This window comes from Ochotona curzoniae, unplaced genomic scaffold (assembly GCF_017591425.1).
Source record: "Ochotona curzoniae isolate NIBS_2020 unplaced genomic scaffold, NIBS_Ocur_1.0 contig_3498, whole genome shotgun sequence".
NCBI classification, from domain to species: Eukaryota; Metazoa; Chordata; class Mammalia; order Lagomorpha; family Ochotonidae; genus Ochotona; species Ochotona curzoniae.
In genome coordinates, this window is record NW_024465885.1 from 47,379,644 (window position 1) to 47,403,698 (window position 24,055).

Genomic DNA, 24,055 nt, shown 5'->3' on the forward strand with positions numbered 1-24,055 from the left:
GTTCACTGGTCAGAGTCTCAGGCCTTGCCTTTGAGTTTTAGGCGATGAATACATGTTTGGCTGAAGTTAAGAAAAAAAATTTTTTCCCTCTCTTCCTACCAGTGCTTTGACCACTTTCGCCAGGACTGTGATACCACTCTGCTGTGGCCTGAGTATTTGTGTCTTGGGGAAATGGTTGCCGGGTCTGGTTCTCGGGACTGTGTTGGAAGGGTGCAGAGGAATGCAGCGTCTTTGAATTGAGAAGCTCAGTTCTGTGTGTGCGCTTGTTTCCCCGTCCTTCGCCGGCCTGTCAGAAGGCAGTGCACCTGAGGACGGAGCTCCCGTCAGGTTTGGAGGGAGCAGGGGGTATTGCCTGCCGCACTTGGCAGGTGCAGAGCCCCGTCAGCGTCCGAGTTGGTTGGAGCAGCTGACCCTGGGGGATACCCCTCTTGGAAAGTTACAGTAGAACTGAGATCACGATTCTTCGTGGATACTTGTCACTGCTGCTGTTTTACAGTAAAAGTTGTCTTAAGACCTCCTTGGTGCAGATTTATAGACGCTCATCTGGATCGCTGTATATTTTATATGCCGTCTAATATGTATAATGTTAGTGGTGAGTGACATCTGACTGTTACAGTTCTTTTTTCAATACTGAGAATCTTCCCGTCCTTATTTTTAAAAGTGTCTGGCTGACGGATGATGTGCCCTCTAAAGCCCGTGTGTCTCCCTGCAGGAGGAGAGACTTCAGCATGCAAACCTTCGTCTGTTCGGCTTGCACCGTCGTTCTCATTCCATGCTGCTGGCCTTCAGATGGCTGGACAGATGCCCCATTCACACCAGTACAGTGACCGCCGCCAGCCAAGCATAAGTGACCAACAGGTTTCTGCCTTACCCTATTCTGACCAGATTCAGCAACCTCTAACTAACCAGGTAAGTTCATGAAGTGTAATAGGTGATGGTTGGACAGCTGGTTTACACCTGAAGGCTGTTGGGATATTAATGAAGCAGAGTGCTCTGTTGCTTTTCAGTTATGCATGTTATGTGGGATTCTGAACCGAGGAATTGCGATATCTGTATGAAGCAATTCATTGATACTTTCTTGAGGCTTCCTATGCCACCTTACTACGGAATACTCATAGTCTCCAGTTCAGAAATAAAGGGAAAATGTTGTTTCCCAAAGGGAGAAAAACTTACTTTTATGGCATCTTGGCATAATGAGAGCAAAAAAATCAAACCAAAAAGGCTAACACAGGAAAACAAGGTTAAACTGTAGCAAACCTAATGAGCCAATTTAGTGTTGTTATATTACTTGGACTTTTAAAAAAGTTCATGGATAATGGAATACAAAGACAACACACATTTCCCGTGAACTATTGGAAGTATCCTCAACAGAAGCCTATAAAACTCAAAAGAAAACTATGTAAATTAATCACAATATTCATTCTAACAGATTAGGAAAGTTTTCCTACAAAGTATGTAGTTTGATGAGACTAAATGCTGATACAGCTCAGTAAACATAGATGGTCATACATATGTGTGCACGTGTGTATTTTAATTCCCGAATCACCTGTTTTCATTGCATTGATTTTTGGTTTCAGAAGAATTTTCCTTCTTAATTTTTCTGCTTAACTTTCGGAAGGGTGGAGGGGAGAGTGAGCCATAGAGGGATAAGAAAGTTCTAAAGAAACCCAGACTGGTTGTTGCAAGGGCCAGCGCTGGGCCAGGCGGAAAGTGAGCCGGGCACTCCATGTCTCTGCTCGGTGGCAGGAGCCAGCTGCCTGAGCTGGCACTGCTGCCTCCAGACCTTGGGAAGCTGGAACCAGGAGCTGGAGCCAGTAACTGACCCTGGTCGCTCCATGGGGCTATGGGCTTGGGAAGCAGTGGCTGAACGAGGCCCACCCTGGTCGTTCCATGGGGCTATGGGCTTGGGAAGCAGTGGCTGAACGAGGCCCACCCTGGTCGCTCCATGGGCGTATGGGCTTGGGAAGCAGTGGCTGAATGAGGCCCACCCTGGTCGTTCCATGGGTGTGTGGGCTTGGGAAGCAGTGGCTGAACGAGGCCCACTCTGGATTAACTGCATCTGCGATGAGAAGCTTGACCATGTGATGAACACTGAGCATGACTTACTTTTTTGTGCATCTCAACATTTTCTTTTCCATTTCTTATGGAAATTTGATAATATGAAGTGATGATCAGAGCAGTTGAAACATTAGAAGACATTGCGTTTTCTCTTATTCAGTAATACGGTCCTTCAGAACGTTAGGAAATGGAATTAAAATAAGCTTATTTTGGTGCAAAAATTTTTTTTCTGTAACAATTATTTATTTCAAATGCAAAAATACATTTTTAAAGGTTTATTTATTGTACTTGAAAGGCAGAGCAGGAAAGAGAAAGGACTGGGTCAGTCCAAACAGCTGCCAACAGCTGGCCGGGGTCAGGCTGGAGCCAAGAGGTCAGGAAGTCTACCCTTGTGTGCTGCCTGGCTGGCTCCGGCTCAGATCCCTGGAGCAGGAAGCAGAACAGCTGGGACCCAAGCCAGCACTCCAGTGTGCGTGGCTGCAGTCACAGTCGGTGGCTCAAACCTGTGCGCTGTTACAGTGCTAGCCTTGCAAGGAAAGGTTTGAAACCTGTACACATATGAGGGCTCTTGGAGAAGTTTGCAGAAAGTATGCTACTCAAGAACGATGCATAGATTTTTTTTTTTTTGGTAGCAAAGAGAACTGACTTGTTTTACTCTCTGTAAGCTTGTAGAAGTAGTACATGTTTTCGAATTTCAAAGAACAATAGGTTAGAGATAAATGATTAGGGAATGTCCTTAGGGGTGCTTTGCCAGTAGTTAAGCTGGAATTGTACTTATAAAATACATATTATGTGTGAATAATATTCACAGTTAACCAAAAAAAAAAAAAATCATGAGGGGACCTGTGGATTTGTTTAACGCTGTGACCTCATTCAGAAGTCTGGGAAGGGGAGCAGCTGATCAGAATGTTCGAGTTCAGGAAGTGTTTGTCTTCGGGGGAAGAGAGGGGAGCGACGGAAGTATTTGCATGAAGATGCATGCATTGGGTCTCCTGCTTGCTGAGGTGCCACCCGTGCAGCCAGCGCGACTGAGGTGAGGTGCCATTTGTGACCTGGGCAGTGTGTGAGCATCCGGCTCGAATGTCCAGCCGAGGCCTCTGTCTGCTTAGATTGTGTGCCCTTGGTTTCTGATACCGGCAGTCTGCCACCTCGACAGCAGCCTAGTCCTTTAAGCTTCTTCTCATGTTTGAGTTATCTTAGTAAGCAATGTAGTTAGAGTACCAACTTTATATGCAACTAACATTTTGTTTGGATTATTTAAAATATATTTTAGTTAGTACTTTAAACTATAAAGTGTTTTGGAAGATTATATTGTATAAAACAACTTGTCTTTTAAATAATAAAAATCAAATATTTTCTGCCAAAATGCAGGCATTTCTGACCCTAGTAACGGACAGTGAAAGGTGTCTTTCTCAGAGCTGAGTGGCCTCGCTGATGTAGCCTGGCCTGCAAGGCACCTGCTGTGGGCTCCAGGTCCTGGGGCACGGGCTGTTGCTAGATTCCAGCCAGGTCCCATTGACCCTTCAGATCTGTCCCTTGAACGCGAAATTGCACCTTCTCCGCTAAGAGAACTGTATAGTTACAACTTCTGTAATTTCATTATCTGAAGTATATCAAGGCTTGTTACACCATCAATATCTTTTAAATAAAGCTTCTATATTGAAGTTAACAAACTTAATTTTTTTAAAGATTTTTTTTTTTTTGAAATGCAGAGTTAGAAAAGACTGAGAGATTGAGCGTTGCGCTGAATGGCTGCAGCAGCCTGGGCTGTCCTAGGCCAGAGCCTGGAGCTTCTTCCATGTGTGCTCAGGTGTCTAGGCACTGAGTCACCTTCCTCTGCTTTCCCTGGTATGTTAGCAGGAAGCTGGGTCTCAAATCAGTGCCCATGTGGGATAGCGACATTCCTGATGGTGGCTTAGCATGCTACTCCACAACTCTGGCTCCCCCAGAATGAACTAGCTTTAACATTTCTTTCTGGTAGTTAATGCTTCTTATATAAACATTTTTGTTGAAAAAATAAATTAGTAGACAACGAAAATGTCTTCGTGTGGAAGAGTATGAGTGCTGTGTGGAAGGCAGTGTCTTCGGGTTCCTCCTGAGACGTGTGTGTTGATGCTAGTCAGCTTTATTAATAGCTTCTCAGACAGCATGGCATGCAGTGGGATAGTGTTTCTGATGCTTTTGTCCATATGAAATCAGAGGTAAATATAAATAAAATAAGTTAAATAGATATTATCAAATCATTCCTAAGCCAAGTCCTAGAGCTTCCATTCTGAAATGTTGTTGGCAGCAAGAAGCTGATGGTTGTTTTAGCTCTTGGAACCAGTGACCGCCAGTCGGGAAGCACAGGTATTCCTTTGTGGCTGTGTGAGAGCTGGAACGCGGGCATGTGCCCGGCCTGGCAGGCTGGGTGCCGCCTCCTGGCCCCTTCCTGTGGGCTCCCCGGTGCAGTGGGCTCGGCTGCTGTGCGTCCCAGGCTGACTTCTCGGGAGGGCTGCGTGACTCTGTTCCCTTGATGTTGTGACCGTGAGAGTGGGAGGGTCCAGCGGGCCTTGAGCCTTTACAGAGATGTGTAACTCAGTATTTAGGATAACCAGCAGGAAGCTCCAATAGAAGGGGATGCTATTCCTTAGAGGAAATTCATTGGCGTTTTCTGTATACTTCGAATGCTTCTGCTCAGTGTACTACTTGAAGCACTGAGGTCATCTGTGGTCTGAGGGCCGACTTCCTGTCTGACACTCGCAGAAGCCTCCCGAAAAGAAAGAACAGCGAAGACTAAGAACTAGCCCGCCCAGTAGGCTGCAGTAGGTGGGTTGTGAGCAGCTGTGCTGAAGGTTGGTGGAACTCCAGGAGCACGTGTGCAGCAGCCCAGGTGAAGTCACGTTTCATCGGAATTCATGTGTGTGCCGTCAGTTGACCGCTGCTTACTGTGATGTTGGCGTTTTGAGTGAGCATCATGACCTGTGGCTGTAGCCATGATTATTCTCTCATTGGTTTGCGGCACCAGTCTTGGAAGTATAAATGGGCTAATTGAAAGTCTGACGGTTTTGCACCTGATTACATGTATGTGTATTTACGTATTTCATGGTGCCTCAATTATTTTACCCAACATGCAGCCTAAAAGTGGCTTACCTATAGACGAGATGGAGGCTTAGATGGGTAAGGGTTACGGGCAGGGTCAGCCAGGCAGGTGGCTAGCAGGAATGCCTCGGTCTGCTCTCAGCTGTGCCCTTGCTGGCTGTGGCCCCTTGACTGCCCTCTGGGGTTTGGGTTTCTCCCTGGGCGATGATGGCAGCAGACCTCAAGCTGTGCCCGTGACGGTGCTGGGGAGGCGAGAAAGCCAGCTGAGCATATGCGTGCTTAGTCTCCGCCAGCGTTTGGCCATGGTGGTTGTGACATTATTGTGGGCAGGTTACTCAGTTGGCTCCACCGGTGGTAAGACTTCCTGTCAGCTTTCATTTTGGAAGTCATGAAGAACTGGGTAGGACACTGTGAAACCTCACATTACCATCATTCTCTACCAGTGCAAAAAGGGGTTTGTTTGCAAACAACACAAGAAATGTAAGGATTAAAAGTAAACTACACAAATGAAAAGGAATCTTCGTGGATTACCTTTAATGTTTGTAAGTGTTCATTTTCACGTTGAGTGTTGGTACTTCTCACTCAGTAAGTTATAGCTCCAGTGGTTTACATACACTCCAGGGTTATATCCTGGGAATTAATTTATTATTTCTATTTAGAAAATGAAAAAATGTGAGTTTGAAAAAATAAGTAATTCAGGTTGATTCTGATGATCTTTTTAGACAGATAACTATAACCATTGAAGCTTTTCATCATTTCATGTCTTGTTTGGAAGTGGATGGTACAATCTTTAAGGTTCTCTCAGCAAAGATTTCATGTGGTAATTTCATCTGATAATTCTGTGAGTTTGTTGTTCTGAGTATCTCTGGGGAGAAACTGCATGGTTGCTTTTCCCCCCTTTAAAGATTTATGTATTTGTGTATTTAAAAGGCTTATTGAGAGAGAGAGAGGCGCATTTCCGGGCCACTCCCTGGTGGCTGCAGTGACCAGGGCTGGGGTCAGGCTGAAGAGTCATTTGAATGCCCCACATGCGTGCAGGGGCCCAGATGTTTGTGCCATCTTCCGCTGCTCTCCCAGCTGGGAGCTGGATTGCAAATGGAGCAGCTAGGACCTGAATCAGTGCTCATGTGGGATGCCCATGTCCCGAGTGGTGGTCTTGCCCACTGTACTGCAACACTGGCCTCAGCAGCTGCAGTAGCCCTCGGTAGAGATGGTGCCCCTGGGCCAGAGGCAGTGGTGGCTCCTGCTCTGCAGACTAGAGATGATGGCGCTTCCCTGGCCTCCTGTTACAGTCCCCACCCCCCACTCTGCTGGTAGTGTAGGTTAGCTTAGCAGTTACATCCAGACTAGAATTTCTGTGAGGTCTTGGTGTTTCACGTTTACTTGTGCTCTACCACTGCAGTTGACCCAAGGGTCCTTTGGACATGTACAAGTTGAAGGAACACAAGGGCGGCTGGGGCACCTGGGTGGCGGTCACTGGTTCTGAGGATCTCCTGCTTGTCTGCATCCCCCTTGGGAGCCTCTCCTGGGGCGTGGCGTTCGGTGGAGGATCATCCGTTTGAGCTCATGGACTGGCTGGGTACTGGGCGAGGTGGCATCTCTCTCCCTCATTTCAGTGCAAGTGCCGAGCCCTGAGCTCCCAGCTGAAGCTGATGGGAGCTGTGGTTTAGGCTAGGTAAGAAGGGAGGAGCGGTGACAGGAGGGGTGGGACCGCTGTGGGGATGGAGGGCTTCACTGCGTTCTGTGAAGCCTGATTGTGTTCAGAGATGCGCTTCTTCCACCCTGGCAGCTGGAGGCCAGGAGCCGTGCTGCCAGCCTGCCCTGGGTGTCTGTGCCCTGCATCTTGGCATCCATCTCAGGATGATCCAAGTGGCTCCCAGTGGCTGGGTCGTGTTTCTGTCCCGCAGGGCAAGTTCAGAGTCATTCAGAAGAAGTGTTTCTTCAGGCTGTCTATAATGAGGAGGCCTTTTTCTCGCCGCTGCCCGTTTTAAAATGGGCAGACTTATGTTAGTGTTGGTGGTCATTGACTCATAACTACATGTTTATGGGATGCCCTCGTGATAGTTCAATATTAGTGTGATCACAGCGGCTGTTAGATGTCCACTGCTTTAGACATTGATCTGTTTTTTTTTGTTTTATCAAGATTCAGAATCCTTTCTTTAGGCTGTTTTGAATTGTCAACAACTTGCTGTTGACTGTACACCCACTGTGCGTGCAGGACGCCAGAGCTCCTTGCCTTTCTTCAGGAGGTGCGGGGAGGCAGAGGCCTGCGTGCCTTCCGCTCCCGGGCTCCTTCTGTAGTCCTGCTGGTTACACTTGCGGCAGCAGGAGGAAGCCTTGGCCGTTGCGTGTTACCTTCTCATCTTATTTATTTGTTTTGGTGGTTGTCCTTGGGATCCAGATGAAAGAGATAACTTGGATAGAATGTATAATCCTGTAATGTAAAAGTCTGTATTTTTTAAAAATGCATATAGGTTACAAAAGAGAATTGTGCCAGTATAGTTAAAGAGTTAGTATTTTCTGTCTATTTAAGGTGATGCCTGATATTGTCATGTTACAGAGGCGGATGCCCCAAACTTTCCGTGACCCAGCGACTGCTCCCCTGAGAAAACTTTCTGTTGACTTGATCAAAACATATAAGCATATTAATGAGGTAAGATTATTGATTATGGTTGCATTTGTCTCTTGTTTCAACATCCAGAACTTACTTTCTTCCTACTGATTGTCATATTAATAATTATTATGAAGACTTAGCTAAGGATACATAGATAGTGCAATTATAATCGCGTTAAGGAAAGGTAGAATAACAAAGAGTACCACAAGATAATTAGGAAGATTTCTTTTCAATGTTGTATGTAATATGTATGTAATGTAACAGGTGCTAAGGATTATCCGGAAATATGTAATAAATTACAATGAATTTGATTAGTATCTGATGAATTGTCAACAAGACTGTAGTGAATCTATTGTTAACAGTAGCTTTTCACACAAGATTGTTTATGTATTTGTATTTGAGTGGTAGGGAGGGAGACGTATAGACAGTCGGGGGTTGGGAGTGAGGATTCTTGCAGCTACTGTCTCACTCCATAAGTGCCTGCAACAGCCAGAGATTGGCTGTATGAAATAGGACTTGAAACTTTCTCAGAGTTCATTATTATTTGGAGTGTTGTGTGTTTTGTGTACTGGGTTTTACCATTCCTTTAGATACTATGTCAGAAGAAAAACAAGGTATTAGAAAAATCGCTTGTGGTTAATTACAAGGCATGACTGTTCTCCGTTTGTCGCTGTGTCATATAGACTTAAAAACTGGACCTGTCTTGGAGTGTCTTTTTCTTTTAACAGAACATTAGTTCATCTACGTCAAGCATGGGAACTGTCAGCCTTACGGGCTAAATAGGCCTGTGAAGTCATTTTCACTAGCCTTGCCAAGGCCACTGTAGGATAGGTGAGACTCAAAAAAAGGCTTGTTTGTTTATTTTAAAGAGCTACACGGAGAGAGGGAGAGCGGTGCCTCCCAGCCAGGTAACTGCAACAGCCAGCAACCGGAGCTGCTCCCGGGGCTCTCACATTGGTAGCGGGGCCAAGCATTCCGGCTGTCTGCTGCTGCTTTCCCTGGAGCATTGGCAGGGAGCTGGATCAGAAGTGGAACAGCTGGGACACAACTAGTGCCCAAATGGGACATCTTAGGCAGCAGCTTTGCCCCAAAACTGGCCCCAGCAGGCTAATTTTTAGTTTTATAATTTTTGTATGGACTGGAAACAATGTTATAAATGTGCAAATGGCCCTTGGCAGAAAAAAGATTCCCCATCCCTTATGTTTTCCGCATAATGGGCACAAGAGAACTTGAATTGAAGGCCATGAAAGTGTTCCTTATTTTGACATTTGCCAGTTACATCAGCAGATACCTTTGTCAGAATTCTCCATGTTGTGTAAAGAATTTTTCTGTTTTGCTCAACATAAATTATACTTACTCTAACAGATATACTAGTCTCTTTTATTTTTTGAATGGGGTGATTTGGACTGTTTATTTGATATCTCTGGTTTATAAATTAGATAGTATAATTGAAAATGGATTTCATTGAAAACATTTCTTCATTAGCTATGTTGGTGTTATTTTCTAACTTAAATATTTGTTAACTGTAGAAAGCTTTTCCAGGTTTTGTATTTGTTAAAAGAATAACTCCTCAGTTTCTTACTGATAGGTTTGTCTCATGTTCTGCTTTAAATAATAGACCTTATAGAGGTGACATTGTGGTTTGTCATTTCAGGTTTACTATGCAAAAAAGAAACGAAGACACCAACAGGGCCAGGGAGACGATTCTAGTCATAAGAAGGAGCGGAAGGTTTACAATGATGGTTATGATGATGATAACTACGATTATATTGTGAAAAACGGAGAAAAGTGGATGGATCGTTATGAAATTGACTCCTTAATAGGCAAAGGTTCCTTTGGACAGGTAATTGAATGGGAAATGCTGAAATTCAAGAACTAGAAGAATTCTTGGTGAATCATTGTTGTTGAGTCCTTTCATCAGCAGTGTACTTCAGTGCTTCTAACCTGATTCACCAGTGACTGTCTAAATGTTTGTGGCATCCTACTTTTCTAAGGACACTAATATTGTATCAGCAGTAAAAACAGTTACTTTTGTTTAACTTTTCAAAGTGTTTTATGAGCAGACAACCCAGAGGGCCACTGGGCCCAAGCCCACTGGTGAATGACATCTGGAATGAACCATGTTTAACTCTTAATGACTTTCAAATATTTTGTACAAATGAATGAGCTGCTACTAGCTTTAATTAATTTTTAAATTTTTGTGAGAGAAAGCTCACTCATTCTCTTTCCAAAGGTCACTCGTCAAATGTCCCCACGCAGTTGGTCCTGGTATAAGCCCAGGAGCCAGAACTTGATCAGGGGCTCCCATGTGAGCCACAGGGACCCAGGCAGTTGCCTTCACTGCTGCCTTTGAGGATCAGCAATAGGAGGATTGTGGGATTGAAAACAGAGCTGGGACTCAGACACAAGCCATCTGAGAGGGCTGTGGCCTCTCGGCTGAGTGCCAATCCGAGCCTAGTGACGGACAACTGCTGATTCTGCAGTGGAACCTTGTAGGGTTGTGTAGTGTAAGATGTTTGCCTTCATGTCTGCTAGACCTCTTCAAAGAGGAAAGAATTGACTATTTCTAGGTGATCTGGTAGTCATAATTTATTTCTGAAGGAGGAAAACAGGTTAATTTTATTAAGAAATCTGCATATTTTGTAGATATTAGTACTACTGAAAGGCTGACAAATTCATTTTGTAAGATTGACTTTAAAGTTACTGTGTAAATAGAAGACATTGAATAGAAGCAGATAACAGTGGTTTCTATTGTGGAAGATCAGTAGAATGAACTGAGAGGGAGGTAAATGTACAGTTCAGGTGAATTGTCCACTGTTGTTAAAATCGTTTCCCAAAATGAGGCAGAGAATAACTCGTTTTTTTCTCTTAGGTGGTAAAGGCATATGATCGTGTGGAACAAGAATGGGTTGCCATTAAAATCATCAAGAACAAGAAGGCGTTTCTGAACCAAGCCCAGATAGAAGTGCGGCTTCTGGAGCTCATGAACAAACATGACACTGAGATGAAATACTACATAGGTGAGTGCAGGCAGCCCGTGCTGTGGCCCCAGCCTGGGCCATGAATTTGAGTGGATGGTTAACTTATTTTGCCTCAAAATATGCTGATTTTATCTTAAAGTAGTTCATTTTTAAAGGCCTTGTTATTTTTGTTAGGGCGGCACGGATTCATTTGTGCAAGTAGCTTACCTGGCAATAATATTCCAAAGCTGAGGGAATGTGCGTTTCAGACAGAGTGTAGTTTAGAAATTCGTGAGAATAGCGTTGGCTGTGCTGCCTGCTGACTCGCCACATCCTCCCCCTCAGCGCTCGCCTCACTGCCAATTTCGTAAGAGCCATGTGTTGGTTTTAATGATGCCCATTTAGCCAGAGGGTTGTCTTTTGGAGAGTTTCAGCCGTCTGTAATCGGTCTCAGTACTAGGTATAAGCTGATGCATTGTTCCTGGTCAGAGACCCTCTTGGGGATATCTGAACCGGCTTCTCCCAGGCTGTTGGTGAGTAGGTGGGTACTGGAGCTGTCTAAAGGCGCCCCAGCAGGAAAGAGCGCTGCTTACAGAGTGGCTGCCCTGCCCCTTTTCCTCTGCAGCCTGTGATAGTTGCAGTCGTTACCTAAGGAAGGTGGTAGAGCAGCATCATGCTTAGGGTCACAGGAATTGAATGAGGGTTGGATCTGCCTCTGCTTTATTACACACCTGGATTTGTTCCTAAAAACGCAGCTTGGCATAGAGGCATTAGGAAAATACTCAAGTGAGGGCCAGGCGCCATAAGCACACAACATGTAATAGACCTTCTTTCATGTTATTTTTTTAAGTTTAAGGCTTACCTATTTTTATTGCAAAGTCAGATATACAGAGAGGAAGAGCTTCTGTCCAGTGATTGACTCCCCAGGTGACTGCAACAGCCGATGCTGCGCCAGTCCGAAGCCAGGAGCCAGGAATCTCCTCCAGGTCTCCCACACAGGTGCAGGGTCGCAAGGCTTTGGGCCATCCTCGACTGCCTTCCCGGATGGGAAGTGGAGCTGCCAGGATTAGAACCGGCGCCCATATGGGATCCTGGCGCATTCAAGGCAAGGTCTTTAGCTCTAGGCCATCAGGCCAGGCCCAGTGCTGTTTTAATCACATCTAAGATGTCAGTGATTGTCAGACAGTGCTGTGTGGTGTGTGACCAGGGAAGCCAGTCCTGCCATGTCAGCATGCCTGCAGCTCTGAGATCCTGAGCTTTGCACCTGGAGGTTATAGAGGTTCCTGTGGGCGCATTGCAGCTCAGGGTTCACAGATGCTTTTCTGGGTTGATATATTTAAGTTTAAATTTCATTTGCAAAACTTCTTTTTAAAGAGCAAGGGGATCTCTCCAACTAGTTGAGTTGCACAGCAGATCTTTAGCCGTCTAGGTTAGGTTTCACTTAGAATTCACCTCTTTGCACATTAACAGTAAGAATATTACAGCGTGAATCCTTAGTAACAATATTTGTCTTTTGAAATCTTTTTTTCTTCACACTTGCTGAAATTCTGTTGTTTGTTTCTTACTTCTAACTTAGTAGGAGTTGAGACCATTTCTGTTCAAGGAGACGATGCTTAACTTAGAGTGAAAAGATTTCTGGGCTAACCCTCCTCTTCCTCACATTTGCATATATTTTGCTTATGTAGCAGAGAAAACATTAATGCCATTACTGTAGTTTTTTTTCTTACTGAAAGAAAACGTGGCTGTCAGAGTAAAAGTCCCCCAAAAAATGTGAGCTACTCAGTTAAAGAATAATGGCTGTCATCTTTTAGGGTAATCGGTATAATTAATTCTGAAAGTTTTGCAATATTTCATTTGTCAATTTAAAAAAATATTTGGAACAGATGTTCAGCTTAGGTAAATCCCGGAGTGCTCGGTTCGTGTGGATCCGACCTTCCTGTTGATGCTGTCTCGGGGAGGCAGAGGGAACGGCTGGCTTGGCTCTCTCAGGCTGGGAGACCTGCCCTGGGGGCCTGGTCCAGCTGCAGCTGGTGACACGCTGGGGGACAGAAACAGTGGCTAGTAGCTGTCTCTCCTCTCTCAGTCTCTAAGATAAATAATTTTTAAAATTCTGCATCTTTAGCGTATAGCATTACTGCCTACCTGGATTCTTTTTTATCTGTTATGCTCTAGTTAAAAGCAAGTTGAGTGTAGGTAGAGAGCAGACTCGGTAACACCCATTCTGTGCAAAATCCAAGTTAAAAAGTCAGAAGCTGCATCCATCAGTTTGAGGTTACTTTTTTTTTTTTAAAGAAATAGCAGACCGGGCCTGGCAGCGTGGCCTAGCAGCTAAAGACCTTGCCTTGAATGTGCCGGAATCCCATAAGGGCGCCGGTTCTAGTCCCTGCAGCTCTACTTCCCATCCAGCTCCTTGCTTGTGGCCTGGAAAAGCAGTCGAGGACTGCCCAAAGCTTTGGGACCCTGCACCTGTGTGGGAGACCTGGAGGAGATTCCTGGCTCCTGGCTTCGGATCGGCACAGCACCAGCCATTGCGCTCACTTGGGGAGTGAATCATCAGACAGAAGATTTTCCTTCTCTATCTTTCCTCCTCTCTCTATATCTGACTTTGCAGTAAAAATAAACAAATCTTTAAAAAAAAAAAAAGGAAGAGGAGACCAATATGGTTGAGTAGTTTTTGTGCTTTAAGATTTATTTTTATTGGAAAGTCAGATTTACAGAGAGGAGAGACCGAGAAAGAGCTTTCATTCGCTGGTTCACTCGCTAACTCACAATGGCCTTAGCTGAGCTAATCCAAAGCCAAGAGCCAGAAGCTGCTTCCAGGTCTCCCACGAGGGTGCAGGGTCCCACGGCTATGGAACCTCCTTGACTGCTTTCCCAGGCCACAGGCAGGGAGCTGGATGGGAAGTGGAGCAGCCAGAACTTGAATTGGCAGGCATGTGGGGTGCTGATGCTTGCAGGTGGAGGATTAACCAGTTGAGCCATCTCTTGGGCCTTGAGTTAGAGCTTTCTTCAACCTTGCGTTTAATACTCAGCACGTTGTAGCATTCTCAGAAACAAAACTTCTTTTAAAACAAGGTAAAGTTTTGAAAGTGTGCTCTGCATTGTTTGTTCATCTGGTAGTTTGATGCAGTTGAATTTTACATCTGAGTTGTTGTTTTTGTATGTATGGCAGACACTGCACCCATTTAATCCAGCACAACTGTTAGCTCATCTAAATAAAGCCGATCTCTTAGCTCAGCTGGGCTTTCCTCTGCACTTGGTGTCATGCCCTGGATGCACATGCGTGAGTGAGTGCATCACACTCATTTCATTGGAGTGTATCATTTAAAACGAACCTTTTTTCCCCCTCTCTTGCAGTGCATTTGAAACGTCACTTTATGTTTCGAAACCATCTCTGTTTAGTTTTCGAAATGCTGTCCTACAACCTCTATGATTTGTTGCGGAACACCAATTTCCGAGGAGTCTCCTTGAACCTTACACGCAAGTTTGCACAACAGATGTGCACTGCACTGCTTTTCCTTGCAACTCCAGAACTCAGTATCATTCACTGTGACCTAAAACCGGAGAACATCCTGCTTTGTAACCCCAAACGCAGTGCGATCAAGATTGTTGACTTTGGCAGTTCTTGTCAATTGGGGCAGAGGGTAAGTATCATGTCAGGACTTGTGTGTTCAAGTACCACGAGGTAGAGCAGTGCAGTTCGAGGAAAAATGGGATTGCTCATGTGTGGACGATGGTTATTTGTCTTTAGAACGGAGTGCCTGAGTTACCTTATGTTGGTACTCTGAAGAAATTCCTTTTAAAACTAAAATAACAGTACTTTGAATCTGGAACTAATGATTTCTCAAAGTATTTCATACTTTTTGTATGTTAAAATACTGGAAGAGGAAAGAAGGTGAGAGGTTGGATGTAAGGTGATTTTTTAGCTGTATCAGTCAGAAGGTTGAGTATCAGTTTGTGGCCATTCTAACACTGGAAAAACCCAGGTCAGAGTCAGTGTGTTCCCCTTAGAACCGATGGATTTAGCAAACCCCAAGGTGCAGGTTATTTCTCCTTAGGTGTGGTTCATGGTCTAGGGATCAAGCAGTGATAGACACCCTTGTGTTGATAAGCTCACATGATAGTTCTCCTCTACTGATTTAGAATTTAAATAAATTTCGACACATGTCCTAACTGACATGTGCTAACAACAGGCGTGTCCATCATGGTAAATTGTCTGGCTGATATAGGACGGCAAATTTTTCTTCCTATTCTTGCTGGCATTATGAAAATAAATTTTAACAATGTGTTTTCCGTGTAACATTGAAGCCCTCTTTTGAAAAGATTTATTTGTTAGCATTTTATCCATTTTTTAAACCGTTAGGTTTGTTGGAAAGTGCTGAAATTGTGTTTCTTTAGTTTTCTCCTTTTTTTTTTTATTATATTTCTTTAAAAAGCTAATATTCAAATGTTCCTACTTCATAGTGTCTCCTCTGTTGTTTTTCTAACATTGTGAACTTTTTTTATCTTACCCAGCTGTTGGCCAGGCTTTCTATAGAACAGATTGATTGAGTCACCAAGCTTGTGGCCATCAGGCAGAGTTGTCTGTCAGACTAGTAATGCTACAGGTCATTGCAATGCTTTTTAGTAATTGCAATTTCAAATGCCCATTAGAAAGCAATAGTTAATACAGGATATGAGTTTATCAATGGCAAAAATCTATGCTGTGTTGAGTAATTTGAATATATTTTCAACTCTTTAAATCAAATCATTTGTTCTGTCCTCTATTGAACTCTTGTCAGTGCAGCTGAGCCAGCCTTCCCTTTGCTTGGGTGGTTAAGGTTTAGTTGCATGGGAGTTCCTTTCCAGAATCTATGGACTGGCCCTGCAGCACAGGTGTGTTTCAGAGACTAATTTCTTGGAGAATTCTGGTGCATAGCCCTGTGGCAAGGTCACGGTTCTAACCCAGCTCAGTAGGAAGTGACACACTCTTGGGAGAGTTGTGTGAGCAGGCAGGCAGGCTCAGCAGCAGGGTGACGCGGTGGCTCAGAACAACGTGGAAATGGGAGGCACTGTCCCTTTCTGCAGTGCTTGGGCACTAGAAGTGGTTTTTGGAGTTTAGAGTTTTTTTTGGGTTTGGGAATATTGGCAGAGATTTACCAGTTTCACATTCCTGACCTGAACATCCACAATGGCCTCCCAGTCAGGGCGCAGTGAGCTGTCGTGTTGGCGCTTTTCCAGGGAGGGCCGTTCCAGCTGTACGGCTTCCTGGTGGTTGTGAAAGTGGGCTGGCAAGGCCTGAGCTGACTCCAGCAGTCTGGCTGGAGTCTTCAGTTGTTTACAGAGCAGGTCAAGATGCTCCGTGGCCACTTGGTATGAGTATTAAGGGAGGAAGAGGAGGATTTTTCTGTGTCTGTTTTAATACAAGATTCTTTGCGTTAATCGTACTGCTAGATATAAATGTACATTGGGTAAGTGGATTGGATTGCCCTGAGAAGACCCTCAGAGGTGAACTCACTGAAAATAGGCCATCTTAAGGTTTTCTTTCTCTACATTTTCTTTCTGGAATTGAGGTAAAAGTGGATGGAATAGAGAAGAAAATATCAGTCAAAAACGTCTCCCAGTTGAGTCCTTATGTAAAAATAATTCTAGGGGTTTTTTTTGTCATTGAGATTTACTTGAAAGTTGAGTTAGAGAGGGAGAGACAGAGAGAACTATTCCATCTGCTGGTACATTCCTCAGATGGCTGCGACTGCCAGAGCTGGGACAGTCTGAAGCTGGTGGCCAGGAGCTGCTTCCAGGTGTCCCATCTGGATGAGGAGGCCTAAGGCTTTGGGCTGTCTTCCGCTGCTTTCCCACGCCATGAGCAGGGAGCCGGGTTGGAAGTGGAGCAGCCAGGATTAGAACCACGGTCCATGTGGAATGCGCATTGTCTTGTTATGTTACTGTGTTGGTTCCAGCATTTCTGGGATTTACCTATGAGACAGAGTACCAGTGTCTGAATTTTAAATTATATCGCCCTGAGGTTATTTGACTCATCATGCTGAAATACATTCTTTGTGTTAAGTATACTTTAACTGTTAAATTAATATTAAACCAAGTATCAGGCCTTGCAGAAAGGAATAATTAATAGAAAAATTAATCACTCAGTATATTTTTTGTAACAAGGCATCTTTTTCTAAAGACAGGTCTTGGTTACCAGTTAGGATGGGTTAAATGAAAGGGCTCAAATTTTAAGTATTTGCATGTCAAAGTCCATTGAAAAATGTTGATTCTTTAAGCAATATTGGTTGTAATGTTAAAGATTCGTACCTAATTCAGAACTGAACTTGTTCATTTTTTTACTGTTAAAGCATGTTAGTGTTCCTAATCCAGTGTTGACCACAATTATAAACACACCTTGAATTAATGTTATTTTGACATCTCTTTCAGATATACCAGTATATCCAGAGTCGCTTTTATCGGTCTCCAGAGGTGCTCCTGGGAATGCCTTACGACCTTGCTATTGACATGTGGTCCCTTGGGTGCATTTTGGTGGAAATGCACACGGGAGAGCCTCTGTTCAGTGGTGCCAACGAGGTGGGTTTGCCCTGCTGTGGGTCGGTGTCGGCCTCACCTCAATGTCCTGGGCAGGGAAGACATGTCTGTTAACCAGCTTGGTCCTCAAATGCAAGGGCGTGGTTGAATTTTCTTTTATGTTGTCCATTTTTTTCATATGTCAGTTATCATCTAACAGTGGGTGTAAACATGAATGGAAGTATTTTAATGTGCTGATAAAGAGCAGTGAATTAGAGTGTATTTAGTCTTTTTGTACACATTCAGTAGAATTAAAAAACTTAAAGATGAGAATAAAGAAGCAGGGGTTATCCTGAAATATGGGGCAAGCACCATTGTGTATTTTGAGGTAGGATTCGGAAGTGAAGTGTGGTTATGGAGTTGATGAAGGCTCGAGCTGAGGAAGTCAGTGTCAGTTCGAGGGCTCCAGAGACCGCAGTCAATTCCATCAGGGCTTTCGATCTGTTTCAGAGATTGTGGAAGACAGAGGTAGACACTTAGAGTTAATATAGACCCAATTCCTCTGCAGTCAGAAAAAAATTGAGGTTTTGTTTTGTTTTTGTTTTTTTGTCTTTGGTTTCTCAAAGAAAAACTGTCTTTTGTAAATGTTGCTCTGTGTTTCCGTTGGTAAGGGAGAGTGGAAAGGCACCTCCCAGCCCAGGGTGCCTGGTGCCGTTCACTGGTGCTGCACTGCTTCAACAGAAGCTTGGCCCTCCCATTCATTCTTTTACTTAATTCAATTCAGCAATAGCAACTGCCATAGAAGTTGTTTGTTTTCACACTTGTATAATAAGTCTATCCTGTACATTAGTCTCTTTCTTGGGCTTAAGCAATGTTAAGATCACATGAAACTTTAGTAACTTTCCAGTCACTCATGGTGAAACCCAAGTTTTTTATTTGTGTTTTTAGGGTGTCCTGAAACCAGTACCCCCCCCCCCCCCGGGAAAGCGAAGGATGACTAGTATTGGTTAGGGTTGCTCTCTTTCCCAATCTGATAGTCTTTTTGGCAGGAGTTTTGTCTTTTGCTCACTGCTCTGTTCTACTGAGCATGGTGTCTAGCATATGGTAGACATTCAGGATTGGGGTGTTTGATGCTGTACTTTCTAGGAAAGCATTGGGTCCAGTCTTACGCCTCTAGATTTTCAATGACAGTGGTTTACAACTCCTAGAATGGGGACTTCACAGCCTCTTCCCATCTTTCCTTATTGTTCCCCATTGTATCCAGGGCTTCATGACATAACTGCATCTTACATATGTTGTGTGTGTGTGTGTGTGTGTGTGTGTGTGAGAGAGAGAGAGAGCGAGAGAGAGGATTTTTTGTACCTTCTGTGGGGTGTTCAATTGCTAGGGAACAGGAATTTTATGTCTCTTTATGTTGTTTGCTATGTGTTCAGTGCCTAACACATAGGAGATACTGAATATTTAATCTTTATGAATGAATAGGTAAGTAAATGAATTGATGAACACATGTTAGGTTACAGTAGAAATTATAGGCTTTATTTTTGCTTTTGTTTTTAATACAGGTAGATCAGATGAATAAAATAGTGGAAGTTCTGGGTATTCCACCTGCTCATATACTTGACCAAGCACCAAAAGCAAGAAAGTTCTTTGAGAAGTTGCCAGATGGCACTTGGAACTTAAAGAAGACCAAAGATGGAAAACGGGTAAAATTAAAATTAGAGACACTTTATTTTTTGAGCTTATTACTTTTTCATCAACACTGTCTTTTTATAGCTTCTTTTCTATTTACTTGAAATCAGTTTTAACTGCTTGATTGATAGACATTTGTTCAAAAGTTGAATGCAGTTTGATCAGTGTTTGCCTAGTAGCCTGGGTGCTCATTTGAGACTCCGTTGTAGGAGTCATAGAGCTGGAGTAGGAGATGCCTGAAGAGCAGAAGAACCTGGAACTTTCCCCGTGTTGCTGCTAGCCTGGGCGTGTAGTCAGGTCACAGTTAGTAATACACCCCCCAGCTGTGGGGGAGGTCACGCTTGCAGGGACTGCTGAGCTCTGTTTAAGTTGATGAACTATGCAAGGACTTTTGGCTTGAGCTACCTGTGGTTGTTTCTTGTTGTTTGTTGGGATATTTGATCTGTTGAAAAGGTTTGCAATTCTTAGCCCAATGACCCGATTGAAGGACTTTCACATTTCTAAAATGTTTAGAATTTTTGTTTTTAATTTGGTGGGTTTAGAAATTTTGTTTTATCTTAGGGCTTTTTTCAGATACTTAAACTATTTCAGTAACAGAAATGGCAGTTTTCATGTTGATTTTTATCTCCCATAGCTATAAATTCGTGTCTGTTTTGTAACCTGGTTTGCTTGCAGTATCAGATGAGTGTAGTGCATAAGCAGGGGTTGAGCATGGTGCATGTTATATGCACAGACGTGGAGCTGCAGCATCACCTTTCCATTGCAGGCTTTCATTTTGAGATCTAAAGGATTGTTATTTGCTTCCTGCATTTTTGGCGATGCTGCCACCAGGTGTCATTTTTAGTGAACTGGATGATGATGGTATGGTTTAGGGAACCTTAAATATTAGTGCCAAATGATATGCTTTAGAATATTAAAAAAACAGATATGTAATTGTACATTTTACAGCTTATTTATGTATTTCATCTCTCAAATTTCTTTCTTATGAAAAATTACTATTGACTCTCATTTTGGGTCTTTTCAGCATTGAATTTATTGGTCTTTTCCCCATTTTTTAATGTTTTTTAAATATTTATTTTATTTATTGAACAAGAGAGAGATGGAGAGGGAGCTTGACTCAGTCTCCAGATGGCCACAGTGGTCAGGACTTGGCCAGACTGAAGCCAGGAGCCTGAGGCCAGCATGCTGGTGGCTGCCGGGGCCAAAGCAGTAAGGCCATCTTCCTGTTGCTTCCCTAAGCACATTGGCAGTTGGATGGAAAGTGGAGCAATTGGGTCCATCTTGAAGTGGTGCCTGTATGGGAGCTGGCGGTGCAGGTGGCAGCTTAACCTGTTTTGCTACAACACTGGCCCCTCCCTGTTGTATGTTCAAAGTGGGTATCTAGATCTACATGAGTACGTATTAACTAGGTTTTTGTGGGATTTCTCTAGTTTCACTCAGTAATTGACTCAGTGTTTTTGAAGCTTAGAATAATTTCTGTTAGCAAAAATTTTGAACAATAAAACCCATACTCAAGTAGTTGCTTTCTAGAACATGCACTAGGAATTTTAACCTGAGCTATAGATGTGTGTACATTATCATTGATTGTGTACTTGCACAATGATTTTATTTTTACTTCTAACTTTTATTTTAAAAGTACATGTTAGAGTTTTGTTTGAGCAAAATCTGTACTATGTCTTTTAGTGAGGGAAAGGATAAAGAAGAGAGACTTTAAGTAGTGTTTTTTTTTTTTAAGAATAATTTATATACCATAGAGCTATATGTTCTATGGCTGTGTTTCTTGGATTTGAACCTGTCTGTATCACAGCAGATCAGGTCAGGGAGCCCATCACCTCCACAGGTGTGGTGGGCTTGGGGTGCACTCACTCCTGCCTTCTCACTTCCGTCAGCACAGCTTAGTGTCCCTACTCACAGTCATTTGAATCAGTGGAATCTTACAGTATTTATTATTTTATCTCTTTTACTTAATAGTTTAGAAGATTCACATTATGTCTCTAATAACTTTATTGCTACATGGTTTTTTGTACTGGATGAATAATAATATATCTGTGTAACATGTGTTTGTGTTGGCATGGTGAGCGTTTGGGTTATTTCTGGTTTGGGACTGTTAGGAAGAAGGCTTCTCCTGAAAGCATTTTTGCATGCCTTTTGTTATGTGCATGTTTTTATTTCTCTGGAAGGTCTTAAGAGCAGCCCTTCAGGCTTTTTAAAATTGATTTTTAATGGTTAAAATTTCATGTTATTGGAAAATTCTGGGAGCCGAGAACTTAGTCTGGTTCTCTCTCGTGGCTGACAGGCATCCAGGTGCTTGGCCATCCCCCCCACCCCCACCCCCAAAGCTGGGTTGAAAGTGGTAGAGCTGGGACTGAGATCAAGTCTTCTGATACAGGATGTCTGGGGCCCAGATGACAGCTGCTGTACATAGTGTTGAAGTTCTCCGAAGTTGGTTGGTTGTTACTATATGTTCATGATCTATGAAGAATTCCTTATCCTTTGATACAGCTGGTCTTTTATCAGGTTGTAGCTGTTGTGTTTGCCCTGTAGTGGCTGGTATTTTCCTGTGCCAATTAGATATTCCGCTGTCATCTTTTGTCTAACTGTTGGTTGTTTGAGTTGTGAGAGTTCTTCATGTAGACTTAATGTTTAAGTCCCTAGTCACTACATGTCAGCATTTTCCCACGCTGTCAACCTTGCCTTGTGGTATCTTTGAACAGAAACTCCTAATATTAGTGTTACTTTCATCAAGTTTTAAAAAACAGATAATGCGTTACGGCGCTGAGAAATCTTTATCATTCTACCTGTGGTGGTCTTATGTTTTCTTAAAGTTTTATTCTTGCTTTTATGATTAGAATACTGGGTCCATCTTGAGTTAATTTTTGAGTATGGATTAAGGTAAAGAAATTGAAGCCAGTTTCCCCCATATTCTTCCTTGGTAGTTACAGCCATTACTTTGTTTACAGTGTCAGCTTCCCTCACTGGAGTGCTGTGCTTCCTCTCTGGCTACCTGCTTACGGAAGGAAAAGGCAGTGGGTGATGGCCTCTGCACCCATGCGGGTCACCTGGCTTGGCCCTGGCCATTGTCGCCATCTGAGAACTGAACCAGAGGCTGCGTGGTTTCGGTCTCTTAGTTTCTCTCTTTTTCCTTTCTCTCCTCTCTCTTTCTCTCTCTCTCTCTCTCTGCCCCCTTTCTCTCCTCTCTCTCTCTCTCTCTCTCTCTCTCTCTGCCCCCTTTCTCTCCTCTCTCTCTCTCTCTCAGCTTTGGATACAGCCTTTCAAATAAGCATATATATAGTTTTTAACTAAGGAAAACAGTTGCCTTTTCCTGTCAATTTGATTGATACTTTTAAAGGAAAAATGTTTCTTCCACTTGAAAGTCGGAGAGAGTTCTTCAATCTACTGATTCATTCCTCAAATGGGTGCAACAGCCAGAACTGGGCTGATCTGAAGTCAGGAGCCTCTTAAACGGCTCCCACATGGGTACAGGGATCCAAGGCCATAGGCCATCCTCCACTGCTTTCCCATGGCATTAGCAGAGAGCTGTATGGGAAGTGGAGCAGCCAGTTTTCCAGCTGGCACCCATATGGGATACCAGTACTGCAGGACTAGATTGAAGCACTGTGCCACTACACAAACCCTGATATGGCACTTTTGTTCAAATTATTTTATTTTGTTCTATTGATTTGTCTCTATCCTTAAACCATTAAGGCCACAGTGTTATTACTGTAGCTTTATACTGAGTCTTGAGTTTAATAGTGCATTTCTTCTGTTTTAAAATATGTTGATTTCCTAGGTCTTTTCACATACTTACATATTTTAGAACAAGTTTGTAGATGTTTACCAAATATTGCACTAGAATTTTGATTTGGATTGCATTGAGGATCCATTTCAGCAAATGATCATCCAACTATTAGATCTTTTGATCTGTCCACATGCATTATCTCCATTTATGTATTTCATTGATCTCATTGATGCTTTCTAGCTTTCAGGGCAACAGTCTTACATTTTGTTCAGTTTATTTGCAAGGTTTTAAAATTGGATGCTGTTTTATTTACTTACATGTTAAGTATTTTCTTATATTGAAGAGTGACAAAGAAATCTTGTACCTGCTGGCTTACTCCTCTGATGTCTGACATACATGTTGCCTTCCCAGGTATAGCAGAAAGTCAGATCAGAGCACGCTGCTTTCTAAACATGGAATGGAAATTTAAGGATATTGCGTGAAGCTTTTCTTCTTAGAACATTCATGCTATAAATGTCCCTCTTAAGCATTGCCTTAGCTGCATCCTGCTATATTTGACTTGTTTTAACTGTCATTCACTTCAAAGTGCTTCTGATTTCCTGTGTGGTCTCTTAACCTGCGATTTTCTAGAAATGTCACTGATTCAGATCACACAGCTTATGGTTGCACTCCTTTAACATACATTGTGCCTTGTTGTATAAGCCTGGGTGTGATTTATTGTGGTGAATGTTTTATACTCCCAAGAATTACTATTTATGTTTGTTTAAAATAATATCAGTAGACATTGAAGTGCTTGTTTTCTGCACATTTTATATCTGTGAGTGTACATATGTGTGTACATGTGAGTATACATGTGTACATGTGTGTATACATGTGTGTCAGTGTGTATACATGTGTGTCACTTTGTAAGTCTTCATCTACATTTTTGGGTTTTGTCCAGTTTCTGTATTAATAGGTGTATGTCATTTAATATTATTATGTCTTAATAAGCCCAACTTTGTGCTCAGTCATGTTGACCTTTGACATTTATCTAATTTAACTGCAGTGTCCCAGCTTTCTTACCTCCTGTGTGTGCACGTACAGGTATGCACGTGAACACGCCTGCCCCTTGGGGCTGAATTCTGGCCACGCCCACAGGGAGGTTGAGCCTGGGAGCTTGTGCTTATAACTTACTTGTGCTGTCCTGTCCACTCTTGATAATCCTGTTCCTTTCTTTCTACCTCCTTTCGGGTTTATCCACTGCTTTTTAGTGTTTCTTCCCATTTGTTCTGTTGACTTCTCCCTTAGCCTTTTTGAACCTTTGACTGTTTGTCTTTAGAATGTGCATCTGTGGTGTTTCCTTGGATGAGCTGTGTAGAGACTAACTCTGTCTATCCCCCTTGGAACTGGTGGACTTACTGACAACCATTTCTGATTCAT

General features: G+C 43.1%; 1 protein-coding gene across 7 annotated transcripts in view; it reads left to right on the forward strand.

Moving 5' to 3' along the window:
* DYRK1A (dual specificity tyrosine phosphorylation regulated kinase 1A) overlaps positions 1–24,055 on the forward strand; it is a 130,234-nt gene that overhangs the window by 96,183 nt on the left and 9,996 nt on the right. For 4 of the 7 annotated variants that reach the window (XM_040980813.1, XM_040980818.1, XM_040980812.1 and 1 more), the window contains 7 exons: positions 713–909; positions 7,673–7,792; positions 9,408–9,596; positions 10,626–10,773; positions 14,071–14,357; positions 17,125–17,271; positions 18,771–18,911. In XM_040980813.1, coding sequence (XP_040836747.1) covers positions 713–909; positions 7,673–7,792; positions 9,408–9,596; positions 10,626–10,773; positions 14,071–14,357; positions 17,125–17,271; positions 18,771–18,911 — 1,229 coding nt within the window. Of the gene's footprint in view, positions 1–708; positions 910–7,672; positions 7,793–9,407; positions 9,597–10,625; positions 10,774–14,070; positions 14,358–17,124; positions 17,272–18,770; positions 18,912–24,055 lie in introns of those variants that run through there. The other 3 variants (XM_040980819.1, XM_040980820.1, XM_040980817.1) reach the window with 2 other exon arrangements.